Source organism: Prionailurus bengalensis, chromosome A3 (genome assembly GCF_016509475.1).
Source record: "Prionailurus bengalensis isolate Pbe53 chromosome A3, Fcat_Pben_1.1_paternal_pri, whole genome shotgun sequence".
Classification (NCBI taxonomy): Eukaryota; Metazoa; Chordata; class Mammalia; order Carnivora; family Felidae; genus Prionailurus; species Prionailurus bengalensis.
The window spans coordinates 15,827,131-15,850,010 of record NC_057354.1 but is presented as its reverse complement, the minus strand read 5'-3'; the positions used below and the strand labels follow the sequence as shown (position 1 = coordinate 15,850,010).

The following is a 22,880-nucleotide window of genomic DNA, read 5'->3' as shown; positions in this document are numbered from 1 at the left end:
GTAGGTTAAGGCTGCAAGCTGAGCTTGGGGTCACTGTCACAACCTTGTACTGTTAGGTCCCTGCTGTCCCTAGAGAGTAATGGTGAACCTTCCGGATGGAATGCAGGTGGAATGGCTTGTTCAAAAGAAAGGCAGACAGGGAAGGTCCCGGAAAAGATTTCAGCAACGGGAGACCCAGTGTCAAGGGAGACCTCTGTGGTCTCAAATTTTCACGTGGAGCCTTCAGTCCCAATTCACACGGCCAGTTCCAGGAGGGGGTGCTGGATTCGGGCTGTGTCGATAAAAAGACTCCTTCCAGGAGGCGAGGTGCGCAAGCTTTGAAGCTGAGTTTCCGGCTCGGGATTCTGTTCGTGTGTGAAACACAAAATGCGCGGTTCCCTCGAACGCTTGAGAAGAGAGCCATCCCTGTTACTGAGAAGGGCCCAGAAAGGCAATGACCTTCGGGATTGGAACTGGGATCCGGCCCCGCCCTTACCCGCGTCCCCGCTGGCCCCGTTGAGGGCGCGCCCCGCCTCCGGAGGCGGGGTCCCAGGGGCACCACCTGGGGCCCCTGGAGCGCTGAGGGGACCCAGCTGGGGGGGGTGGGGCGGGGCGGGCGCTAAAGGGAGGGGCTGCCGCCGGAGAGGGAGAGCCCCGGAGCGGCGTCTCAGTTCCCGCCATGAACGCCAGCGGTCCGGGCTACCCGCTCGCCTCGCTCTATGTGGGCGACCTGCACCCCGACGTGACCGAGGCCATGCTGTATGAGAAGTTCTCGCCCGCCGGCCCCATCCTGTCCATCCGCGTGTGCCGCGACGTGGCCACCCGCCGCTCGCTCGGCTACGCCTACATCAACTTCCAACAGCCCGCCGACGGTGAGCCCCCGGGGGGAGGGCACAGACGCACCGACCGACAGATGGCATCTCAGGCCCCCGCTGCCATCTCTGGCTGCTCCTGCATCTCTCATTTTGCAACCAGGGACACTGAGGCCCAGAGATACAAGGGGTTGGAAGGGGCCCTGTCCCTAAGAGCCCCCTGAGACCGCTACGAGCAATTAGTGTGAGCTCACCGTGTGTTTTATTGGTGCTCCGTTGTACAGAGGAGAGCTATAAAGGCTGAGTGAAAACAGCTAAGGGGTTAAGGGGTCACGCCGGCCTCGGATCAGAAGGCCGGCAGCTGTGTGACTAAGCAATTAATCAACCGTTCTGAGTTTCAGTCGCATGTCCGAAAAATGGGGATCGTACCTACCTTATGTAGAGTGGTCGGGAGGGTGAGAAAGTCGAGGCACCTGGGGAGGATACAGGTGGAGTGGGGAAGCCAGGAGAGCTGGGCCTCGGACTCCGCCTTGCGGGGCTGCCAGACCTGAGCTTGCACCAAGAGGCTCCTCCTTGGGGAATCCTGAAAACCCCTCCACTCCAGGCCCCAACAGAGTTTTTCAGAGCTGATAGGATTGATTAGAGCTTGCCAGGTGGTTACGGCCACACTTTGACAGTGGAGAGGATAAAGACTGAGAGCGCCAGGTCGGGCTGTGAGCCGGAGCAAGAGCTCACACTCAGTACCTCTTCTGTGAGATGGGGCTACGGCTTATCCCCCAGTAGCGTGGAAGGAACGAACTGTGTCTATGACGTCTCTCCAGTATCATCTGGTGCAGCAGGAGGGCTCAGTAAGTGCTAATCTTAGAGAAGAATGGTAGCCATAACCTTCAGGCATAAGACTCCAGAAACCACCAAAAAAGGGCTGCCCCAGCCAAGTTCAAAAGCCGCCACTCTTACTCTGGGTCTCCTGGGTGGATAGGGAGGTTTCCTAAACTGGGGGTTTGCTGGGGGTGGTTTTGCTGGCTTCCCAGCAGGTGACTGAGCTGGATCCCAGAGAGCCTTCTCCTTCGCTCTCTGCTTTACTCCACACTGCCTCTAACATCTTCCTCCAAGCCCTGCACACCCTGACCTTTTTGCCAGATTTCACAGATGGTATAAATCGAGCTCCAGGGAAGAGAAAGTTTACCTCTTACTGGCAGGGAGCAGGCCGTAGCAGTGGCCGGAGAATGGGCCTAGGGTGCTGTTCTCAGACACACTACCATTTACCAAACTCCTATTTTGTACCAGGCACAAAATGCAAGGCACCTTACGTACCTGATTTTTTTTAAGTTTATTTATTTATTTTGAGAGTGGGGGAGTGGGGGAGGCAGAGGGAGAGAATCCCAAGCAGGCTCTGCGCTGTCAGCAAGGAGCCCCCCCCAACTCCCGACCCCATGCGGGGGCTCTATCTCACAGTTTGTGAGACCTGAGGCAAAGTCCCACGCTTAAGTGACTGAGCCACCCAGGTGCCCTGCATACCTGATTTAATTTTCAACCCCGGGGTGGGTGGTATTCTCTCCCTTTGTTAGATGTGGGAAGGTGGGTAATAGTCTCATCATCCCCACTTTACAGGTGAAGAAACAGGCTCAGAGAGGTGTTATCCCCCAGAGTCCTGCTGCTGGGGATTGAATCTCCGCTCTGCCTCTCCACACTTCTGAGCTTTCATTTCCCCTAACTGCTGCCACTCTTTGTCTAAAGGACCCTGCTTTCCCTTTTTATCTACCCCACGTGCTCTCGAAACCGTGGTAGACCTGCTCTGCCACTGATCCTTCCCCCTTTTTGAGCCTCAGTTTCCCTCTGTGAAGTGGGGCTACGCATCCATGCTCACGTGGCTATTGTGAGGAGCTGAATGGGACCCCAACACGAGGGTGGGAGGAGCGCCATGCACGTTAATTATTTCTGCTCATCTCCTCTGAGGCTCCAGGCTCTTCTCTCAAGTGACACCCAGACAGTGGCACTGTTTTCTTTGCTCTGCTTCCAGTTAAGCGCCTCCGGGCTCAGGGAAAGAAATACCCTTACTTGCTCCCTTTTCTCCTCCTCCTCCTGTCCAGCGGAGCGGGCACTGGACACCATGAACTTCGAAGTGATCAGAGGACAGCCCATCCGCATCATGTGGTCCCAGCGGGACCCAGGACTCCGCAAGTCGGGTGTGGGCAACATCTTCATCAAGAACCTGGAGGACTCCATAGACAACAAGGCCTTATATGACACCTTCTCCACCTTTGGGAACATCCTCTCTTGCAAGGTGGGTGTGCCCCCTCGCGGGGGAGGGTCTGTGTCGCATACCTGTATGGTAGAGGGACACTGAGCAACGCCTTGCCCCGCGGCCCATGGCTTTTCGGTACAGCTCAGGCGCAGCGAGCACGTTCAGTTGGTCTCTTCGCAGATCCATCAGAGGCCGCCTGTGTATCAGTCAGCTCTGGCTGCGTAACCAACGTCAGAGGTTAGGGGCTGTCAACAACCATTTATTTAGCTCCTAATTCTGCAGTGGGCAATCTGGACGGGGTTCAGCCGGGCATTTCTGCTCTTGGCTGGGCTCCTTCATATGCCCACTGAGAGCTGGCTGGCTCTGCTTCTAGAGGGTGGTTGGCTGTCAGCTGGAGCACCTCGGCTCTCCTCCCTACAGTCTTTCCTCCTCCAGCGGGCTAGCTCAGGCTATTCTCGTGACCGTGGCAGTGGCCCAGGGGACTGAGTGGAAGCTCACCAGGCCTCTTGAGATGTAAGCTCGGAACTGGCACACCACTGCTTCTACTGCCTTCTTTGGCCAAAGCAAGTCCTGAGACCAGCCCAGATTCAGAGAGACAGGACAGAAATTATAAAGGGATATAGGAGGGCTGCTAACTAAGGCCATCCTGGCAGCCAAGCCTTGAGGCTTCCTCTGGACCCCTATGGATTGGACAGAAAGCTGTATGTGACTCAGGCGAGTGTCTGAGGCCTACTGAGGACCTGCTGTGGGCCATTGGGCTGGGTTAGCTGCAAGGCACACAAATGTCAGCCCCGCCCTGGGATCTCTCAGGCTGGTTGGAGATGGTGACACTTTTAGGAATAGCTGGAAATGGGGCTCTGAGGGAAAAGCATAGTGACCATGCAGTCAAAGGCCCAGGAAAGGTTTCCATAGCACAGTGGGAAGAGAACCAGACCTATAGTGCAGCCAGCTGCTGAGCAGAGTCAGCGCTACAGAGTCGGTCAGACCTTGGACTTTGGTGCCTGGGGTTCAGATCCTGCCACTTCCACTTCCTGGCTAGCAATGTACCCTTGGGCCCGTTTTCTAAGCTCTCCATACCTCAGCTTCCTCTAAAAGGGGGCGGTTGTAGAAGCCACCTCATAGGCTTGTTGTGCCTGTGTTTTACGTCTGGTAATCTTCACAACGTAAGGATACCTGGTACTCTGCTCCCCGTCTAAGTGGTAGCCATAATAATCAGAAGCATGGCTGGCTAGTGACCTTGGGCTAGTCATTTATTCCTATTTTCCCCAGTCAGGCTGGGGCTCAGAGGCTCAGAATTGCCTGGAGGGGTTCTTATAGTAAAATGTAACAAGATGAGCATGTGATACCCTCAGTGGTGCTCGGCCCAGAGTGGGGGCCCCAGTCACCGTGATTAAATCTGAATGGAAGAGCCGGGGCTTGAGTTAAAGGTGGAGGGACTGTGTGTGGGGCACAGAGCAAACACTCAAATAGCAGTTGTTACCTGTGCCATTCTTTTCTACCCGAACCCTCGGTTGCATGCTGCCTCTGTCCTTCTCCCCCGTGGCCCAGGTGGTGTGTGACAATCATGGTTCCCGAGGCTTTGGCTTCGTCCACTTTGAAACCCATGAGGCCGCTCAGCAGGCTATCGTCACCATGAACGGGATGCTGCTGAATGACCGCAAAGTGTGAGTGGTGCGCGGGGGACAGGGCGGGTGGGGGGGGGGGGGCAGGGCCGCGGCCGACCTGGGGAGGGGGGCTGATGCCGTCCGTCACCGTCTGATGGGCACCAGCCACTGAGCCGCAGCCGGTACGCTCCTGGCAGTGTGACCTCGGCAGAGTTCAGGGTCTCAGGAGCTCCCTTTCCCCAAGTCAAAACGGGGCTGCTAATGCTCGTGAGAGCATTGCTCCGAGTAGGGATTTTGCAGCTCCAGCAGGAACAGCTAGTGGCCACGTCACCCCTGGAGTCAGTGACTTCATCTGTTTTCCAGCCTTCTTGGCATGGCTGTGAAAATTCTTTTCGCAAACCTTTTGTGTCGTTTCATGGGATTTGGGGACAGGAAGGGAAGCAGGCCTGAGCTTAGCCCACCATCTTCATACCTTTAAGGGCGGCATCCCTCCCCCACCCCCTGCCGCCCCTCTTCATGGACAGGACAGTTGAGCTGCAGATGCTGGAGAGACCCTGCTCTGGGGTTCCCCGTCCCCAGTTGTGACTCTGCCCCGGTGATGGCCGGCCCCACGCTCGGTGCCGTGGAGGCAAAGTGGCTTTGAGCCGGAAGATGCACTGAGGGTTACCTTGGCCAGTTTCTCGGGGGTGGCTCCTGTCCATGCAACTGAGCCCGGCTGGCTTTCCCCAGTTCTGCAAAGGACGTGACCTTCGTTAGCCACCGTCTGCCCGAGCTCACCTTTGCTGTTCCATCTTTAGTGTCAGCTACAGCTTATTTGTGCTACGTGTGCCATAGACACCATTAACTTTTCTCCTGTTTTTTTTTCCCTTAATCTAGGATACTTTCCTAGATGTGTTTCCCCATGTGTAGACCATGTTGGTTCTGTCACTATTGCTTCTCTAGTGTACCCAGTGCCTGTGAAGTGAATAAGCAAATGCCTGTGATCTGAGTTTCATCCCCAGTTTTTATTTTATTTATTTATTTCTCTTTTAAAGTAATCTCTAGGGGCACCTGGGTGACTCAGTCGGTTAAGCGTCCAACTTCGGCTCAGGTCATGATCTTGTGGTTCATGAATTTGAGCCCCACGTGGGGCTCTCTGCTGACAGTTCAGAGTCTGGAGCCCGTTTCAGATTCTGTGTCTGTCTGTCTGTCTGTCTGTCTCTCTCTCTCTCTCTCTCTCTCTCTCTCTCTGCCCTTCCCCTGCTCGTACTCAGTCTCTCAAAAATCATTTAAGAACAATTTTTTAAATTTAAATTTTAAATTAAAAAGTTTAATTTAACATGGGGCTTGAACTTACAACCCTGAGACCAAGAACCTCATGCTCTATCGACCAAGCCAGCCAAGTGTCCCTCATCCCCAATTTTATAAGAATGAACACTGAGGCTCAGAGAGGTGAAGTAACTTGCCCAGGGTCACACTGGTAGGCAACTGCAGAGTGGGGACTCAAGCCCTCCTCTGTAGGACTCTTTAGTTCCTGCTCTTCCCTCATGTACACTCAACTGCCTGGTGTATGGTAGGAGGTCTCTGTGCATTTGCCACAAGAATAAAATCTTTTTTAAATAAAGTTTATTTTGAGAGAGACAGAGAGGAGCAGAGAGAGAGAATCCCAAACAGGCTCCACGCTGTCAGTGCAGAGCCTGATGCGGGGCTTGAACTCAAGAACCGTGAGATCATGATCCGAGCTGAGAACAAGAGTCCGATGCTTAACTGACTGAGCCACCCAGGCACCCCAAGAATGAAATCTTTTTTTTTTTTTTTAACATTTATTTATTTTTGAGAGAGAGAGAGAGAGACAGAGCATGAGTGGGGGGTGAGGGGAGAGAGGGAGACACAGAATCCGAAGCAGGCCCCAGGCTCAGAGCTGTAGGCACAGAGCCCAATGTGGGGCTTGAACTCACGGACTGCGAGCTCATGACCTGAGGTGAAGTCTGACACTTAATGGAATGAGCCACCCAGGTGCCCCATAGAATGAAATCTTCTTAACCCGATGCTAGAACATAGAATCTTGGCTGTCGGAAGTGGTCTGGCCTTGGATGTAATCCATCTAAAGAGTATTGCCCTTCCCAGCCTTTTGATGAGGGATATAGGTGCCTGGAGGCTGATGGCAATTGACCCAAGTGACCCAGGGTTGCTGGGTGGAATGGGGGTGACTAATGGCTGGCAGCTACCTACCCTGTCAGTGTGTCCACAGCTTTGTTGGCCACTTCAAGTCTCGACGGGAGAGGGAAGCAGAGCTGGGAGCTCGGGCCATGGAGTTCACCAACATTTATGTGAAGAACCTCCACGTGGATGTGGACGAGCAGGGCCTACAGGACCTCTTCTCCCAGTTTGGTGGGCGTGTTCCCCAAGGGAATCGGGCATCACTTTGTCTTCTGTCCCCAGGTTGGGTTGGGCGGAGGAGCCTTTCTGGAGCTTCTTGAGGAACTGGGGGAGGAAGGGGAGCATCTTGGGGCTTCCCCAACTCCCCTTTGAGCCAGGTTGGCCCTTCCCAGGGAAGATGCTGAGTGTGAAGGTGATGAGGGATGACAGCGGCCACTCCCGGGGCTTCGGCTTTGTCAACTTTGAGAAGCATGAGGAAGCCCAGAAGGTAAGAGCCTCCCCATGGTCGTTTCCTGGAGGAGGTACCACACCAGTACTAGGAAGAAAGGAGATCAGGAGGAGGGGGCTCCAGCTGCCCACAGAGGAGAAGAAAGTTCCTCCCCAGCCTGGGCCCACAACAGTCAGGGCCCTGCCTGCCTGTGGCGAAGGCAGAAGGTTGCAGCCTCACCTGGTGCTTCTAAACCCTAACGCTGACTGCTTTTCATAGATTCTTGTCACCCAGGGGAAGTAGAGGGGTCTCTGAGACAGCCACCACCCTCTTCTTGAATTGATGGTGGGATTGAGGCCAGGGAGGGGAAGCGCTTAGGTTATTTCTTGCTCGCAGGCCTTTGCTGATACATGCTGTTTCTCAAACCTTTCCCTTCTCTTACTCTTTGGATTAGTGCTATCCAGTAGAAATATAATGGGAGCCACGTACGAGATTTAAAATTTTCCAGTAGCCATATTAAAAGGGGTAAAAAAAAAAAAAAAAACCCACCAGAAATTGATTTTAATAATGTCTACCATTCAATTTAACATATTGAAATTATCACTCCAGTGAGTATTCAATATAAAAACAGATTTACATTCCCCCTTTTTTGGTACTGATTCTTTGAAACCTGGTACTTCCAGTACATGTCAACTCAGACTAGCCATATTTCAAGTGCTCAGATAGCTGCATGCGGCTAGTGACCACCGTATCAGACGGCATGGCTTCAGACTACTTAGTGGGTCTCCGCTTATGCTTTCCCTCCACCGAGGAGCCTCTTCTTTCATCCCGTGCTTCTGGTGAGGTGCCCTTTCTGTCTCTCTCCATCATTAACACGGATTTCCATGTAATAGAACTGACGGTAGGGGCCGGATCTCATTTCACCCTTAAATCTCCAGCATTGCACCTGCCAGTACGTACTAGCTACCTATTGGCTGAACAGGTGAATGGTACAAGGTCACACAGTGACCGAGCTGGAGTGATGTTGTCCCATTTGCCTTCCTACCCTAAAGCTCTTTCCTTGGATGCTGCCCCATGAAGACCGTTGGACAAGGGGGATCTCAGCTCATTGTGGGTTCTGGCTAGAGAGCCTACCTGGTGCCATCTTGACGGCAGCCACTTCTTGCTGGGCACTTGCCATGGGCCGGGCACTGTGCTGAGGGCTGCATACGCTCTCCTCGCTGCTTCACCAGTGTGGACTAAACCGTTTTCAGGCTCCACAGGGTGGTAGCTAGCAAGAGGCAACATGGGGATTAGAACCAGCTCTTTCTGACTCAGAAGTCTTGTTCTTAAGTGAATGGCTCCTTTCGAGAGGTGACTTCTTGTGTGTCCTTGGACAAATGCCACTCTCTCTCTAGGCTTTGGTTTGCTCACCTGTAAAACGACAAGTTGGAAGAGGTGGGTGAAGACTCAGGGGTCTATAGACTCCACAGTCTTAGAGACTTTGGTAATGACTTTTATGTTAATGATTTCTGTAAGCATGACTTTCTTTTGTACAGTGTTATATTAGCTTCAGGTGTACAATATAGTGATTCAACAATTCTATATGCACCCTGATGTTTGTAGCAGCATTATCTACAATAGCCAAGTTATGGAATCAGCCCAAGTGTCCATCAGTTGACAAGTAGATAAAGAAGATGTGGGGTCACACACACATACACACACACAATGGAATATTACCCATAAAAAACAATGAAATCTTGTTAAATAGGTGATGGGAATTAAGGAGTGTACTTGTGATGAGCACGGGGTGATGAAGTGTTGAATCATTATATTGTACACCTGAAACTAATATTACGCTGTATGTTAACTAACCTATTTAACCCACCCGCCCCCTCCCCTTTGGTAACCCTCAGTTTACTCTCTATAGTGGAGAGTCTGTTTCTTGGTTTGCGTCTCTCTCTCTCTCTCTCTCTCTCTCTCTCTCTCTCTCTCTCTCTCTCTCTCTCTCTCTCTCTCTCTCTTCTTTTCCCTTTGCTCATTTTTTTCCTTAAATTCCACAAATGAGTGAAATCATACAGTATTTGCCTTACTCTATTTTTCTTAGCGTTATACTCTCTAGCTCCATCTATGACCTTGAAATGGCAATATTTCCTTCTTGCTAATCGCTGAGTGATATTCCATTGTTATATTACAAAACTGTAGTAATCAAAACAGTGTGGTACTGGCAGAAAAATAGACCTGTAGACCAGTGGAACAGAATAGAAAACCCAGGTAATGACCTTAAAGACTGACGTACAACTAGCAGTTTCTGTGGCCTTCGACTATGTTTACATAGATTTGCATATTTAGGTAAGGAAATATCCTCATGATGTAAAAATATTTACTAACTAGTTGGCCACTTACAAAATTCCCTTTTGTTCAAGCCCCACTTTGGGTGTTAGAGCTTACGTTTAAAAAAGGCCCTTTTCAAACATCTCCTCACTAACACTAGTGTCTAACCCTAACCATCGAGCTGGGACACACACGAGTCTACCTTTTTGCTGATTTTTTTTTTTTTTTTTTTTTTGCAGAAAAGTCCATGTAAATTCAGTTCAGTATAAGTGCATTAAGAGAAGTTGCACATCTTGTAGAAGATGTAGGATTCCGTGCAATCAAAGCCACTGACCATTTAGGATGTGGCATGCTTAGGCCAGCTATCTGAAGAAAAGAAGAAGAAAAAAGGGTTAAGACATGTTTCTTAACAAAAACGAAAGCCTTCGTAGTTAGTAAAAAGGATTCTTTGTGCTGTGAAATCCAGCATGAAGTGAAGGATGTTGATTATGCGCTCATGCCGTTTGGAAAGAATTCTCCCTGCTCTGTTCAGATCATCAGTGTGTACCTAAAGGTTAACTGTGGGAAACTTTGCAAATTTCAATTTCACTTCTTAAAGTAGAGCGCAAATCAAGGTTTTTTTTTTTTTTTTTTTTTTTAATCTACGGTTTACTCTGAAATTTTGTCCCATGTTTTTAAAAAAGTGGATTCTTTAAGTGGCTTTTATCCTGATACTAATTATTCTCAGCTAACAAGGCTGGCCTGGTTTGCAGGGACTGGAGGCCAGGGCCTCATGGGGGTGGTTACCAAGGACGCTCGCTCCCTCTCTGCCCAGGCCGTGACGGACATGAATGGGAAGGAGGTGAGAGGGCGGCTACTGTACGTGGGCCGGGCCCAGAAGCGGGTGGAAAGGCAGAATGAGCTGAAGCGTAGGTTCGAGCAGATGAAGCAGGACCGGCTGACCCGTTACCAGGTGAGGGTCAGACCCCTGGTGACAGCTGCAGCCATGTGAGTGTGTGTGTGGAGGGTCCTGAATATGAAGCCTTTCTCCAGCAATCCCACCCCCAGGAAGCTGGCTTTAGGGGCCTTGGGGGCTGCAGCTTCCAGTGATGGGCACGCTGGCTGGGGGTGTGGGTGCCATGCCAGACTGGAAGCAGGAGGCTTGGTGGCCAAGGCTTCCAGGGCCCCCGTGGCCTACATTGGTCCCCGACATGAGGTAACCTGGGGCATGGAGGGGAAGGGACACATCCACAGTAACCTCTCTTTCTAGGGTGTGAACCTGTATGTTAAGAACCTGGATGACTCCATCGATGATGAGAAGCTGAGAAGAGAGTTCTCTCCCTATGGAGTGATTACCAGTGCCAAGGTGAGGGCTGGGGGGACACCTACAGGGGATAGAGAGCCTGCCCCTCCATCTTCCTGCTGCCTATACACCCCTTCTTCCAGGGAGTTGGTGCTGAGCTACTCCTTTTAAGAGTTTGGGGGGGATTATGTCTGACCCCCCCATTGGAACTTGACGTCCATCTGCAGCCTTGTCTGCTCTGGAAGGGAAGAGGGTTGAAGTCCAGTCCCAATCACACAGCTGGACTTATTGGGGCTCACTGTAACCTTGGTTCATTTAATAAGCATTTATTGAGTGCCTACTGTATGCCAGATTCTAGAAATTCATGTTTCAGAATTTCCACTGCTTGTTTTGTTGTCTTTCGGACCCCCATCCCCCCATCTGGAAAATGAGAAGGTTGGGCTGCTATATTCTTCGTTCGTTCATTCATTCCCCATTTACTGAGCACCTACCACGTGCCCAGCCCCCTTAGCACCTGATAAGTGATGATTGGCTGTTCTCAGTAGCTCTGTGACTTTCAGCAGATGTCTTCTGACCTTCATCCCTACAAGGAGAGTGTTGGGCTCATTGGATGGTTCTCAACCCTGGCTTTTAAAACTCCCCTGGGGAGCTCTTAAAGACAGACACCTGAGTCAGATGACTCACGATCTCTGAGTAGGGCCTGGGCATTTTATTTTAAAAGCTCCCCAGGTGATTTTAAGATGACCCAGCATTCATTCATTCCATCCTTAAGCACCTCCTGTCTTACCAGGCCCTCTGGGAAGTATACAGTAACAAGTTGGATGTGGTTCTTGCCCTCGAGTAGCTTATAGTCAAGTGGGGAAGTCAGACACATCACTAACTCAAATCTATTATAAGGTGTGTTTGTAGTGAGGGTGGGAGTACTGGAGGCAGAGGTACGGTAGCCCAGGGAAACAGGAAGGAGGGCTTCCTGTAAGAAGTGTGAGAAACATTTGGCTTGGCTGTGAGGAGGTAGGGAGCTGCAGGTGGGAATAAGGAACTTTCCAAAGAGATCAGTGTGAGTAATGGGGCTGGAGACCAGCACATGTGATGCAATGGTTGGGTTCTTAGGAAGTTCCTTTGCCTGTTAAATCCAATTTTTTTAAGTTTATTTTTATTTATTTTGAGAGTGAGAGCAGGGAAGGGGCAGAGAGAGAGAATACCAAGTAGGCTCCATGCTGTCAGTACAGAACCTGCTGTGAGGCTTGATCCTGCGAACCGCGAGATCATGACCTGAGCCAAAATCAAGAGTCAGATGCTTGGGGAGCCCGGGTGGCTCAGTAAGTTAAGTATCTGACTTTGGCTCAGGTCATGATCCCATGGTTTGTGAGTTTGAGCCCTGCGTCAGGCTCTGTGCTGACAGCCCAGAGCCTAGAGCCTGCTTCAGATTCTGTGTCTCCCTCTCTTTCTCTCTGCCCTTCCCCTGCTCATGCTCTGTCTCTCAAAAATAAACATTAAAAAAAATTTTTTTTTTTTTAATGTTTACTTCTTCCTGAGAGAGAGAGAGAGAGAGAGAGAGAGAGAGAGTGAGAGTGAGTGACAGTGTGAGCAGGGGCAGGGGAGAGGCAGAGAGAGAGACACAGAACTCGAAGTGGGCTCCAGGTTCTGGGCTGTCAGCACAGAGGCTGATCTGGGGCTTGAACTAACTGTGAGATCATGATCTGAGCCGAAGTCTGATGCTTAACCAACTGAGCTACCTAGGCAGCCCTGTTGAATCCAATTTTAAATGCCTGGTGTTTGGGGAAGAGGTTCTAACAGTTTTTTAGTTAAGGACTCAAATGTGACCGAGCTGTGGGACATGTAAATTAAGCATCAACAAATTTGCTTAAACATTATAAAAAAGCTGTGGGCCCTCTTGCCCAGCAAATTTATACTTTGGGTATACATTTGGGTAGTATTGTGGTCTAAATCCCAGTCCTACCATTAACTAGCTGTAGGATCTGCAGGAAGTGACTTTGCCATTTGGAGCCTGTTTACCCGTCTGTAAAGTGGGAGCAACCTTCCCTACCTCTCGAGGTGTCCTGAGCACTAAAGAGTCAGCATGTAGAGCGCCTGCCCACAAGTGGTAAAATAGTGATCTGATTATTCACACATTGTGTATAATTTCTGGGGATTCACCCACCTCCTTGAGGACTCCTCGAGAGGAGGGAATTCTAAAAATCTGGGTTACTTAGAGTTGTGGCACTATCTTGTTAGTTGACCAATTAGGTTGTAAAATGGGGATTTTATGTAGGCTTACATATTTATATGATTTCTATTATATATAAAATACAGTGATTATGAAAACAAGGTAGATAAAGTGCTAATAACACTGTCACATTCATAGAAGCTATATAAGTGCATTTTATCATCATTTACTACCTAACAGAAGTTTTTATTACCTTGCTAAGACAATACTTTGGTGTCAAGAAAATGTGGCTGTCTGATGATAGCCTACAGATCCCTTCTGAGAATATTCTTAAATGCCTAAAAGAAAATTCCTAGGATTGCAGAGAAACAATTCTACTGAAATATAATTACCAAAATGCTAAGGTAACAGCAGTATGTGGTTCATAATTACATCAAACGAGAAGGTCTAGAGAGGTACCAATTAGCACAAATGATATTTTGAGATCCGCAGTGGTTGACATATGAAAATATCTTCTTTCTCTTCCTGACAAAATCACAAGCACAGCCAAGACTCCCCTATTTTTGTTGCCTGTGTTCAAAATAGAAGGAAACACTAATGTGAAAATTAAGATGCCATTTTCCCCCCATCCAAGTTCACAGACCCCCTGAATTCTATCCACTGGCCTCCCTCGGCAGGGGGGGGATCTGTGAACCCTCAGGGTCAGGCCCCCGTATGAATGGGTTGCAAGGTGCAGTTTGAAAATTGATGATGTGTAGAGAATGGGCTTTAATAGAGCAGATTTAAAAAGTATGTCAGTTCAAATCTAAATGCATGGGCCAGGCCAGTGTCTAGACCTCCCCCTACCCCCAAAATTAAGAACCATAAATGCAATGTGGATTGGATCCTGGAAGAGAAAAAAAAATATTAGAAAAACTAGTGGAATCCCAATGAAATCTGCAGTTCAGTCAATAGCATTGTAGCTAATAACAACCATATCGATTGTTAACATCCTGGTTTTGACACATGTGGACTGGTCCCGGCCAAGTCCCTCTGACTCGTTTACATTGGGGCAAGCCTGGGTGAAAGATGGCTGCCCTGTACTATTTTTGCAACTTTTCTGTACACCTAGAGGTATTGCAAAATAAAAAGGTTATTTTAATAACAACACTAAGAATGCCTTCCCCGGAAGGAGAAATCCCCAGATTTCTCCTAAAGAATCTGGCTCAGTGCCTTGCAGAGGCAATGGAAGTCACCGGAATGCTGCATTGGGTTCAAATTCTGGCTGATGGGTGTCCACAGGCTGGGTGACCCTGGACAAGTTCCCACCCACCTTTCCCCCCCCCCCCCAATTGTAATAAGGATTTTTATTTCCACCACAAAGAAAATTAACAGAATAGTTACAAAAAGTATAAATTTAAACCTTTTAATTTTTATATTCCATACCTTTTTTTAACTTTAATTTTTTTTAATTATTAATTTTTTGAATAGATAAATATTTATTTATTTATTTACAAGTTTATTTTAGAGAGCAAGCGTGTGTGAGTGGTAGAAGGAAAGAGAATCTTAAGCGGGCTCCACACCCAGTGCAAAGCCCAACACAAGGCTCCACCTCCCGACGCTGAGATCATGACCGGAGCTGAAATCAAGAGTCAGATGCTTAACCGACTGAGCCATCCAGGTGCCCCCATTCAAATCTAAGTTTTTATTGGAGTCTAGGATACCTAACTCTTAAGAACATTTTTATTATGTCCATAATTTCACAAATGAACTAAAGAATCCTAAGAATTAAAATAACCAGAGGGTAGTCGAAATGCACATTTTCATCACAGTGACCTCAAACGAAGTGTTTAAGATCGTGGCGCTGGCTAAGGACCCCTGCCCTGTTCTTGGATTTTAACCAATCCTAAACTGTCCTCTTCATCCTAGCCCCTCTGATGAGGGTAGATACCATTTAAACCGGCCTTCCATCACAGCCTAGGAAAATCATTTCAGAAAGAAAATTTAAATATAAAAAAAAAAAACTCTGAAATGCTGTTCTCACGGACTCTAGGGAATGTCTTGTTAAACAGTGAGCAGCTGGGGCGCCTGGGTGGCTCAGTCGGTTAAGCGTCCGACTTCGGCTCAGGTCATGATCTCACGGTCCATGAGTTCGAGCCCCACGTCGGGCTCTGTGCTGACAGCTCAGAGCCTGGAGCCTGCTTCAGATTCTGTGTCTCCCTCTCTCTCTGACCCTCCCCCGTTCATGCTCTGTCTCTCTCTGTCTCAAAAATAAATAAAAATTTAAAAAAAAATTTAAAAAAAACAGTGAGCAGCCCTCAGCAAGTTGACTGGTCTCAGCCAAGTCACTCCTGAGCCCCGCTTCCGTCACCTGTGAAGCGGGAGTCGTGGTGCCCCCCATGATCAGGTGGCGGCGCCTGTGGAGCAAGAAGGCAGTCCGGCATCTGGCATGCAGTGGGTCTCAGTCAATGTCAGGGTGACAGTTTCTCCTGGGCGTGCTCACTGCCCGGCTGGGCCCCAGGGGAGGAGGGGGACACAGCCCCAGGAGTCTTCCTTCCCCACCCCCAGCAGCCCTTGTCTTGTCTTGCTTTTAGGTGATGACAGAGGGTGGCCACAGCAAGGGGTTTGGCTTTGTGTGTTTTTCCTCTCCAGAAGAGGCGACAAAGGCCGTGACAGAGATGAACGGGCGCATCGTGGGCACCAAGCCGCTGTACGTGGCCCTGGCCCAGCGCAAAGAGGAACGGAAGGCCATCTTGACCAACCAGTACATGCAGCGCCTGTCTACTGTGCGGGCCCTGGGTGGCCCCCTCTTGGGCTCCTTCCAGCAGCCCGCCAGCTACTTCCTGCCCGCTGTGCCCCAGGTGATGGCCTGCCCGAACCCCGCTGCACCCCTTCCCTGACAGCCAGGTAGAGCAGGAAGACAGCCTCACAGGTAGATGTAGCTTCTCAACTTGTTTCTGCTGGAAACTTGGCAGGCAGGCCACTTTAACCCCACCTGGTAACGGGGGGTAAGAGTGTGTGTCCCCAACCAGGGAGAGGTTCGTGTTGTGCTAAAAAAGATGCTCCCTGGTCAAATAAGTTTGAGAAACCATGCATTAAGGAAAAGGAACTAGCTTTCCTTATTATACTATGCTTTACCGCACACATTATTCTGCCCTAACGTGCTGGTGTGCATCAGGACTTTCCCAAACCAGCAGAGAGCATGTAGCATTTCCCCAACTTAGATGGTCCTGTTTTGTGGGCTGCCTGCCAACCTCTCTCCTGGAGGCCAGTGTTCTGAGCAGCCCCCCTTGGGAAGGGAGCTCCCAGGACTTAGAGGGAGTGGAAGGTGTTGGCCATTTGCAGCTGCGGGGATGGATGTATCTGCTCCCCTGCTCCTTTTGCTTATTTTTAATTTTTTGAAGTTTTATTTATTTTGAGAGAGAGCATGAACAGGGGAGGGACAAAGAGAGGGAGAGAGAGAATCCCAAGCAGGCTCCATGCTGTCAGCACAGAGTCCAGTGCGGGGCTCAAACTCCCAAACTGTGAGATCATGACCTGAGCTGAAATCAGGAGGCGAACGCTTAACCAACTACGCCACCCAGGCGCCCCACCCCCCACTCCTCTTAGCAGTAGCTTAAGCTGGCACAAGTCTGAGTAGGTCTGTCACCATTTTATGCTGCTGTTTGGGCCAGTGGCTCTGATGATAAGGGGCAAGGATTGAACCTGAGACCTTGCCCTGGAAGGCTCAGGGCTAACGAATAGCCTGAACTGGGGTAGCGGAGATTTCATCCCAGCTTGTGGGTCTTTACTAAACCCTGGAGGGGGGCGGTGGAGTTTCCGCAGGGGTGTCCATGAGGGGATGCGGTTTCTCACCTGCTGCGACCCCCTCACCCCCAGTCTTCTCCCGCACAGCCTCCTGCCCAGACTGCGTACTATGCATCCAGCTCTCCCATGCAGCCTGCCCCCAGGTGGACGGCCCAGCCTCCGAGACCCTCGAGTGAGTGACTCCGCCCCTTGTACCCTCAGCCTGGCCCACAGATGGTGGACCCCTCAGGGCAGCATGGAACCTGGGGCTATGAACACAGGCTTTGGGGGCAAGCCTGGCTCTACTTCCCAGGGTGTTCATTTGGGTGGGTAACTTCACCTCTCTGAACCTCAGTTTCCCCTTCTGAATGAGGTGTGCATAAAGCCCCAAGCAGTGCCGACCTTGTGAAAGACTAGCGGTGCAGCCATTCTCTTCAGTTAGCTCCCAACACTTGTCTGATCTGTGACCATCAGAACGCACTCCCATGGCAGTCTTGCCCCTCTGGCCCCTCTCTGGGAGCAGAGCTCACCCTCCCTTGCAGCTGCCTGGGGACCCAGCGGGTGTGATCATGCGGTCTGTGCGTCCTGGGGCTCTGTGTAGAAACAAGTCGGCTTTGTAATTGAAGACTTCCACACACTCCCCTTCCCTGGAGTTCTGGGTCTGCCTGACTAGGTGAATTCACCCATCTTTTTTGCTGCGAATGTTCTACTTCCCTTTCCCACCCATTGCCTTTCTCACCCCAGAACCTTCAGGGCGCAGTGCGCCGCTCTGATTGTCCTGCCCCTGCCCCACCGACCTTTCTCTCCGTGTTCTTTGTGCCACAAGCTACCTACCCTCCAGCTGCCTCAATGATCCGACCACCAGCCATGTTGCGGCGCCCCCCGGCGCAGGTCAGCGGTGTCAGGCAGGCCTCCACCCAGGTGCCACCCACGGTGCCCCACACCCAGAGAGTGGGTGAGTGTGGGCTGGGTCAAGAGGAACGGGTGTGCGCGGAGGGTGGGGTAGGGGCTTGGTGCTGGGTTGGCACAGGCGGGGAGTCAGGACTGGCCTCCATGGTGATCTTGCCGTTTGCCTCTTGGAGGGTAGAGCTGACTTTGGAGGCCGTGAGGCACAGTAGTTCGTGTGGGTTCCAGAGTCCCACAGACCCGGTTCCTGGGGCCAACTCGCTCTGTGGCCTCGCTAACTACTGTATCTGATCACCTACCTCATCTTTTTTTTTTTTTTTTAATTTTTTTTTTTTTCAACATTTATTTATTTTTGGGACAGAGAGAGACAGAGCATGAATGGGGGAGGGGCAGAGAGAGAGGGAGACACAGAATCAGAAACAGGCTCCAGGCTCCGAGCCATCAGCCCAGAGCCCGACGCGGGGCTCGAACTCACGGGCCGTGAGATCGTGACCTGGCCGAAGTCGGACGCTTAACCGACTGCGCCACCCAGGCGCCCCTACCTCATCTTTTTAAAATAGGGATGAAAATAGCCCTCCTGTTTTGTCGTGTGGGTGAATGAGATCACACATGGCGGGCTTAGCATCACATCAGAACCTTAGCAAGTACTGCGGCATTTGTGAACAAGGGCGTAGGTTTGAGCTGTAAGGCCAGCACATCTGTTCCTTCACTCGGCAAATGTTTGTACATCTGTGTGCCGGCCTCACAGTCGGTGCTGGGGATTCTACGTGAATGCTTGTCTTTAGGCTTCCTGGCTTTAGATCACTGTCAGGCCCTAACTCCCCTGCTTACTCCTTACAGCCAATATTGGTACCCAGACCACAGGAGCCAGTGGGGCAGGATATCCTGCACCAAGTGGGCCTCTGCTGACACACAAATATTCCTCAGCAACATATAACCACGGGGTAAGGCTGGCCTGACTGCCCTCTTAGTCTGGGCTCCTGGGGCCTTGGCTCAGAACCTTGGCTAAGGCACTGGCCCTCGTTTGTTTGTTTCTCTTCTTGAATTATAAACGAGCAAAGTTTCGTTTAGTAACGTGTACAATTGAGAAACAATCCCCCTTACTAACAGAAGGAGGGAAAGAGCCAAGATCATGTTTGGTTTATTAATTATGGTTTGCTCTGCCTGGATTATTAACAAAAGTAATCTGTATTTCCTTCGTATTCAGTGTTGAGCAGCAAGGAAAAATATCCTAGCGATATGCTGAATATTGAAGGGATGGGATTAATCTACAAAACAGAACTAAAAATACCTACTGTGATTAAATTAAAAGGCTATGTATTTATCTTCCTGCCCAAGTCTCAAACTCGGCATTATCATATCCTATCTAGAATTTTAATGTGTATACTTCAGACTCTTCCTTGCAAAAGAAACAAGGGAGTAGTCTTTAAACAGCAACATGCTTTTAAAGTTACCAGAATAGGGAAAGGTCAGAAGTATGCTGGGGATGTGGCCATAAAGCTACTTGATAAAAAGTGCCTTATTTGGCATGAAGTGGTTAGTAATGTGTGACTTTCACTTGGCAACATCCAGTGGGGCCTTGACAGGTTCCTGGCACTGTGGAAGGCATCTGAATTAGAGGTGACTTTGTCTATCCCACTGTGCCCTTGTTAGGGACTCTGTCCCACCCGATTGCCCATACCTTGCCCCTGCTCCCCTCTTCCAGAGCCTTCCTGGAGGCCTGTGCTCACCTGACAGGGTGAGGGTTTTGAGGCCTTGCCCATCTGTGGTGGTTAAGGGATGTGTCCCCGGCACCATTGCAGGTCCAGGAGCCTGCTGTGCGCATTCCGGGACAGGAGCCCCTGACGGCGTCCATGCTGGCCGCAGCGCCACTGCACGAACAAAAGCAGATGATCGGTGAGTGGCTGGAGCAGGAAGCAGGGGGAGTTGGCCAGCCTGGCAGGAAACATGTTGAGTGGAGGTGAGACATGTGGACGAGGTCCAGCTTTGCCGCTGACCAACCTGCTGGGTGGCTGGTCCGGGTTGCCTCTGCTCTCCTCGGCTTCCCTCTCGTCTTAAAGCACTGGTCAGACCAGATGGTCCTGAGGTTTCTTCAGTTCTGCTGTTCAAGGGCCGTGACAGGCTTGGAGAGATCCCAGCTGTGGGCAGATCTGCGGCCAGGACTAAGGGTTTCTGTTGGTGGGTGTTGCTGTTTCTTACATTTCCTGAATGGGAAGAAGCCATCACCACATGTCCTCTGTCTCCCAGTGCCCGCTGCAGGGAGGTGGGAAATAAATGTGCAGAAATTCGTATTTACACATTCCCCACTGGACTGCGAGTTCCTTGTGCAATTCTCCTCCAGCCCAGTGTCTACGGCAGGCCCTGCTAAAGGATGCCGCTAACTGCTGAGTGAATAACTTGCCAGGTTCTTGCCTTCATGGCCACCAAGATTTCCAGAACCTCTCTGAAGTCCGTCCCGATTCCCTCCACTTGTTTTCTCGGCTCACTTGGGGTTTTGCCACTTTACTACCCACTCTTCAAAGGAAAATTCTAAATGGGCTTAATGGAGGCAGAAGGCTCTGTTAGCAGTTCCCTGCAAACCTCTTCACTTTCCTCACGGGGAAACTCTCCCACCCAGCACACAATCCTGGCCAGACCCTCCACACATGGCCAAGATGGGCTGACCACCAACGCTAGGCTCTGCCACCAGAAGTGCCTGATGGCGGAAGGTGAATTTATCTCGTGTGTGTGGCTCCTCCTACCCCCAAAAAAGTCCAGTTCAGCCTTAGCCTGTCTTGTCTAGAATCTCAATGTGTGTATTGGAACTATTTCTTGCAAAATGAATAAGAGTAGTCTTTAAATTTTTTTTTTTTAATGTTTACTTATTTTTGAGGGAGGGAGAGAGCACGAGTGTGAGCGGGGGAGGGGCAGAGAGAGTGAGGGAGACACAGAATCCGAAGCAAGCTCCAGGCTCCAAGCTGTCAGCACAGAGCCCGACGCGGGGCTCGAACTCACAAGCTGTGAGATCATAACCTGAGCCGAAGTCGGATGCTTAACCGACTGAGCCACCCAGCTGCCCCAAACAAGAGTAGTCTTTAAACACCAACCAAGTTTGTGTCAGGCTCTGTGTAGATTCGTTCATGTACAATGTCAAATTTGATTCTTCAAACTAGCCTCCGAAGCAGGGTTTGCTCCGCGCGCTTTACAGTTGGGAGAGAGCCTCCCAGTGAGGCTAAGTGACACAGCCCAGAAGGAGCAGTTCTGGGACAACCCGCCACCACATGCCTTACTGCTCCCTTCCACAGTACCCCCTGCCTCCCTGGGGCTGCTGGGATGTCAGCCAGGTGTTCTGTACAGGTGAGCGTCTGTACCCCCTTATCTACGATGCCCACACCCAGCTGGCTGGCAAGATCACGGGCATGCTGCTGGAAATCGACAACTCAGAGTTGCTGCTCATGCTGGAGTCCCCCGAGTCCCTCAATGCCAAGGTGGGCTGGGGCCTGGGTGGCAGGGTGCCTCGTGAGGATAGGAGGAGAGCTCATGACGAACACCTCTCCTAGAGGAGTTAGCAGGCTGCTGCCTGGACGAAGTTTACCTTCCCGCTGATGCCAGCTCGTACGGGCTACATCTGCGAGCGGGAGGCCTCGGGGTTGGCCCCTCCAGCCCCTCCAGGTTAATTCTCTGCAGCTACAAGTGCAAGGTGTCGGTACGGGCAGCGGTGTTCTGAGGACCGGGCTCAGGTTCTCCCAGCTGTCCCGCGGCGTCCATCTGTCTGGAGAAGGCAACCGACGACCCGCTCATTACGGGCGCTCGCAAACGGCAGTGCCGTGGAGGGAGGCGACTTGTGGCATCTAGCACGCGGAGGCAGTGGGCGGCCAGGGCTCTCCCAGGGACCCCGCTGGGCAGCTGCACTAACCCCCACTCACGACCCACAGGTGGAAGAGGCTTTGGCGGTGCTGCAGGCACACCAGGCTGCGGAGCTGACAAAAGTGAATGTGCTCTGAAACCAGGTGGGTGGCTGGGGGTGGGAGAGACGGAGATGGAAGCAGCGGTGGGCCCAAGAGAAGCTGGGAAGAGCCGGGCAGGGGCTGAGTTTGAGAAACCCGCGGAGAAACCATGTTGGCGCCGGCTCGCTCTCTGAAGCACCGAGGAGTTTGGGGGAAGCTGCGAGGCGCAAAGGAGCGGACAGACCGTGGGACGAGAATGAGTGTTGACCCCTGTGCGAAGTGCGGGTGTTTTCTCGCCAGCTGCCCTGCCTGGCATCACTGGGGATAGGCTGGGCTGTCCCTGGGCACTGGGTGAATTTATCTTATGTGGCCTGCTTCGTCTGCTCTGCCTTCTCCGTTGAGACCAGGCGTCTGCTGTATGTTAGAAGGATTCATTCCTCTCCTTTCATCCCCAGACAGCGGGATCCTCACTCCCTCGGCTGAACAGCGCTTCCTGCTTTTGGCTCTCTGTCCCTGGGAGCTGTAACTTATTTCCCACTCAGGCTGTATCTGTACTTGAGCTCTGTATGTGGAATGAAGGCCGGTCCCCCCCGCCAGCCTGTCACCCTTTCCTTTTGTGCATTAAAAGTGCTGCAAACTGTCTTGTCTCCCAGGAGGCCTTCTTGTGTCTGAGGGAGGTGGGCCAGAGCCCACTCTACAGAGCATTGTATTCTCTCAAAAAAAAAAGGCGGGGGGCAGGGCGCCTGGGTGGCGCAGTTGGTTGGGCGTCCGACTTCAGCCAGGTCACGATCTCGCGGTCCGTGAGTTCGAGCCCTGGTCCGTGAGTTCGAGCCCCGCGTCGGGCTCTGTGCTGACAGCTCAGAGCCTGGAGCCTGTTTCCGATTCTGTGTCTCCCTCTCTCTCTGCCCCTCCCCTGTTCATGCTCTGTCTCTCTCTGTCCCAAAAATAAATAAACGTTGAAAAAAAATTTTTTTAATAAAAAAAAAAAAGGCGGGGGGCAATAATAGGGGTCCAGCTCCCCACTTTAGTCCCTTGGCCATGCCCACGGAGTCTGTCCAGACCCTGAAATCTGCTTAGCTCAGAGGCCTGTGGCTGCTCACACAGCAGAGAGACTCATCCTTCTAAAAGGTCAGAATCGGTGTGCTAACAGCTGAGTAGTGCTCAACACGCTATGTGACAGGGAGCAAAGGGACAATGAAAACCCTGTCTTTAGAGTCCTCAAATTTCTGCTTAAGGGGAAAACAATTTAATTGGGACACAGCCCAGGAAAGGGTAGCAGCCCTTAGTTCTGGACAAATCCTAAAGCGCCCTCCAG

General features: G+C 51.2%; 1 protein-coding gene across 1 annotated transcript; it reads left to right on the top strand.

The window, feature by feature from the left end:
- Positions 1-631: 631 nt before the first annotated feature.
- PABPC1L (poly(A) binding protein cytoplasmic 1 like) lies at positions 632-22,205 on the top strand. Its single transcript, XM_043602287.1, has 14 exons — positions 632-851; positions 2,882-3,075; positions 4,585-4,700; positions 6,871-7,010; positions 7,172-7,266; positions 10,334-10,471; positions 10,769-10,864; positions 15,542-15,808; positions 16,842-16,926; positions 17,560-17,688; positions 18,480-18,583; positions 19,442-19,535; positions 20,976-21,106; positions 21,554-22,205. Exons 1-14 carry the CDS (start codon positions 659-661, stop codon positions 21,620-21,622), a joined length of 1,851 nt encoding a protein of 616 aa, XP_043458222.1. The 5' UTR covers positions 632-658; the 3' UTR covers positions 21,623-22,205.
- The last annotated feature ends 675 nt before the right edge of the window (positions 22,206-22,880 follow it).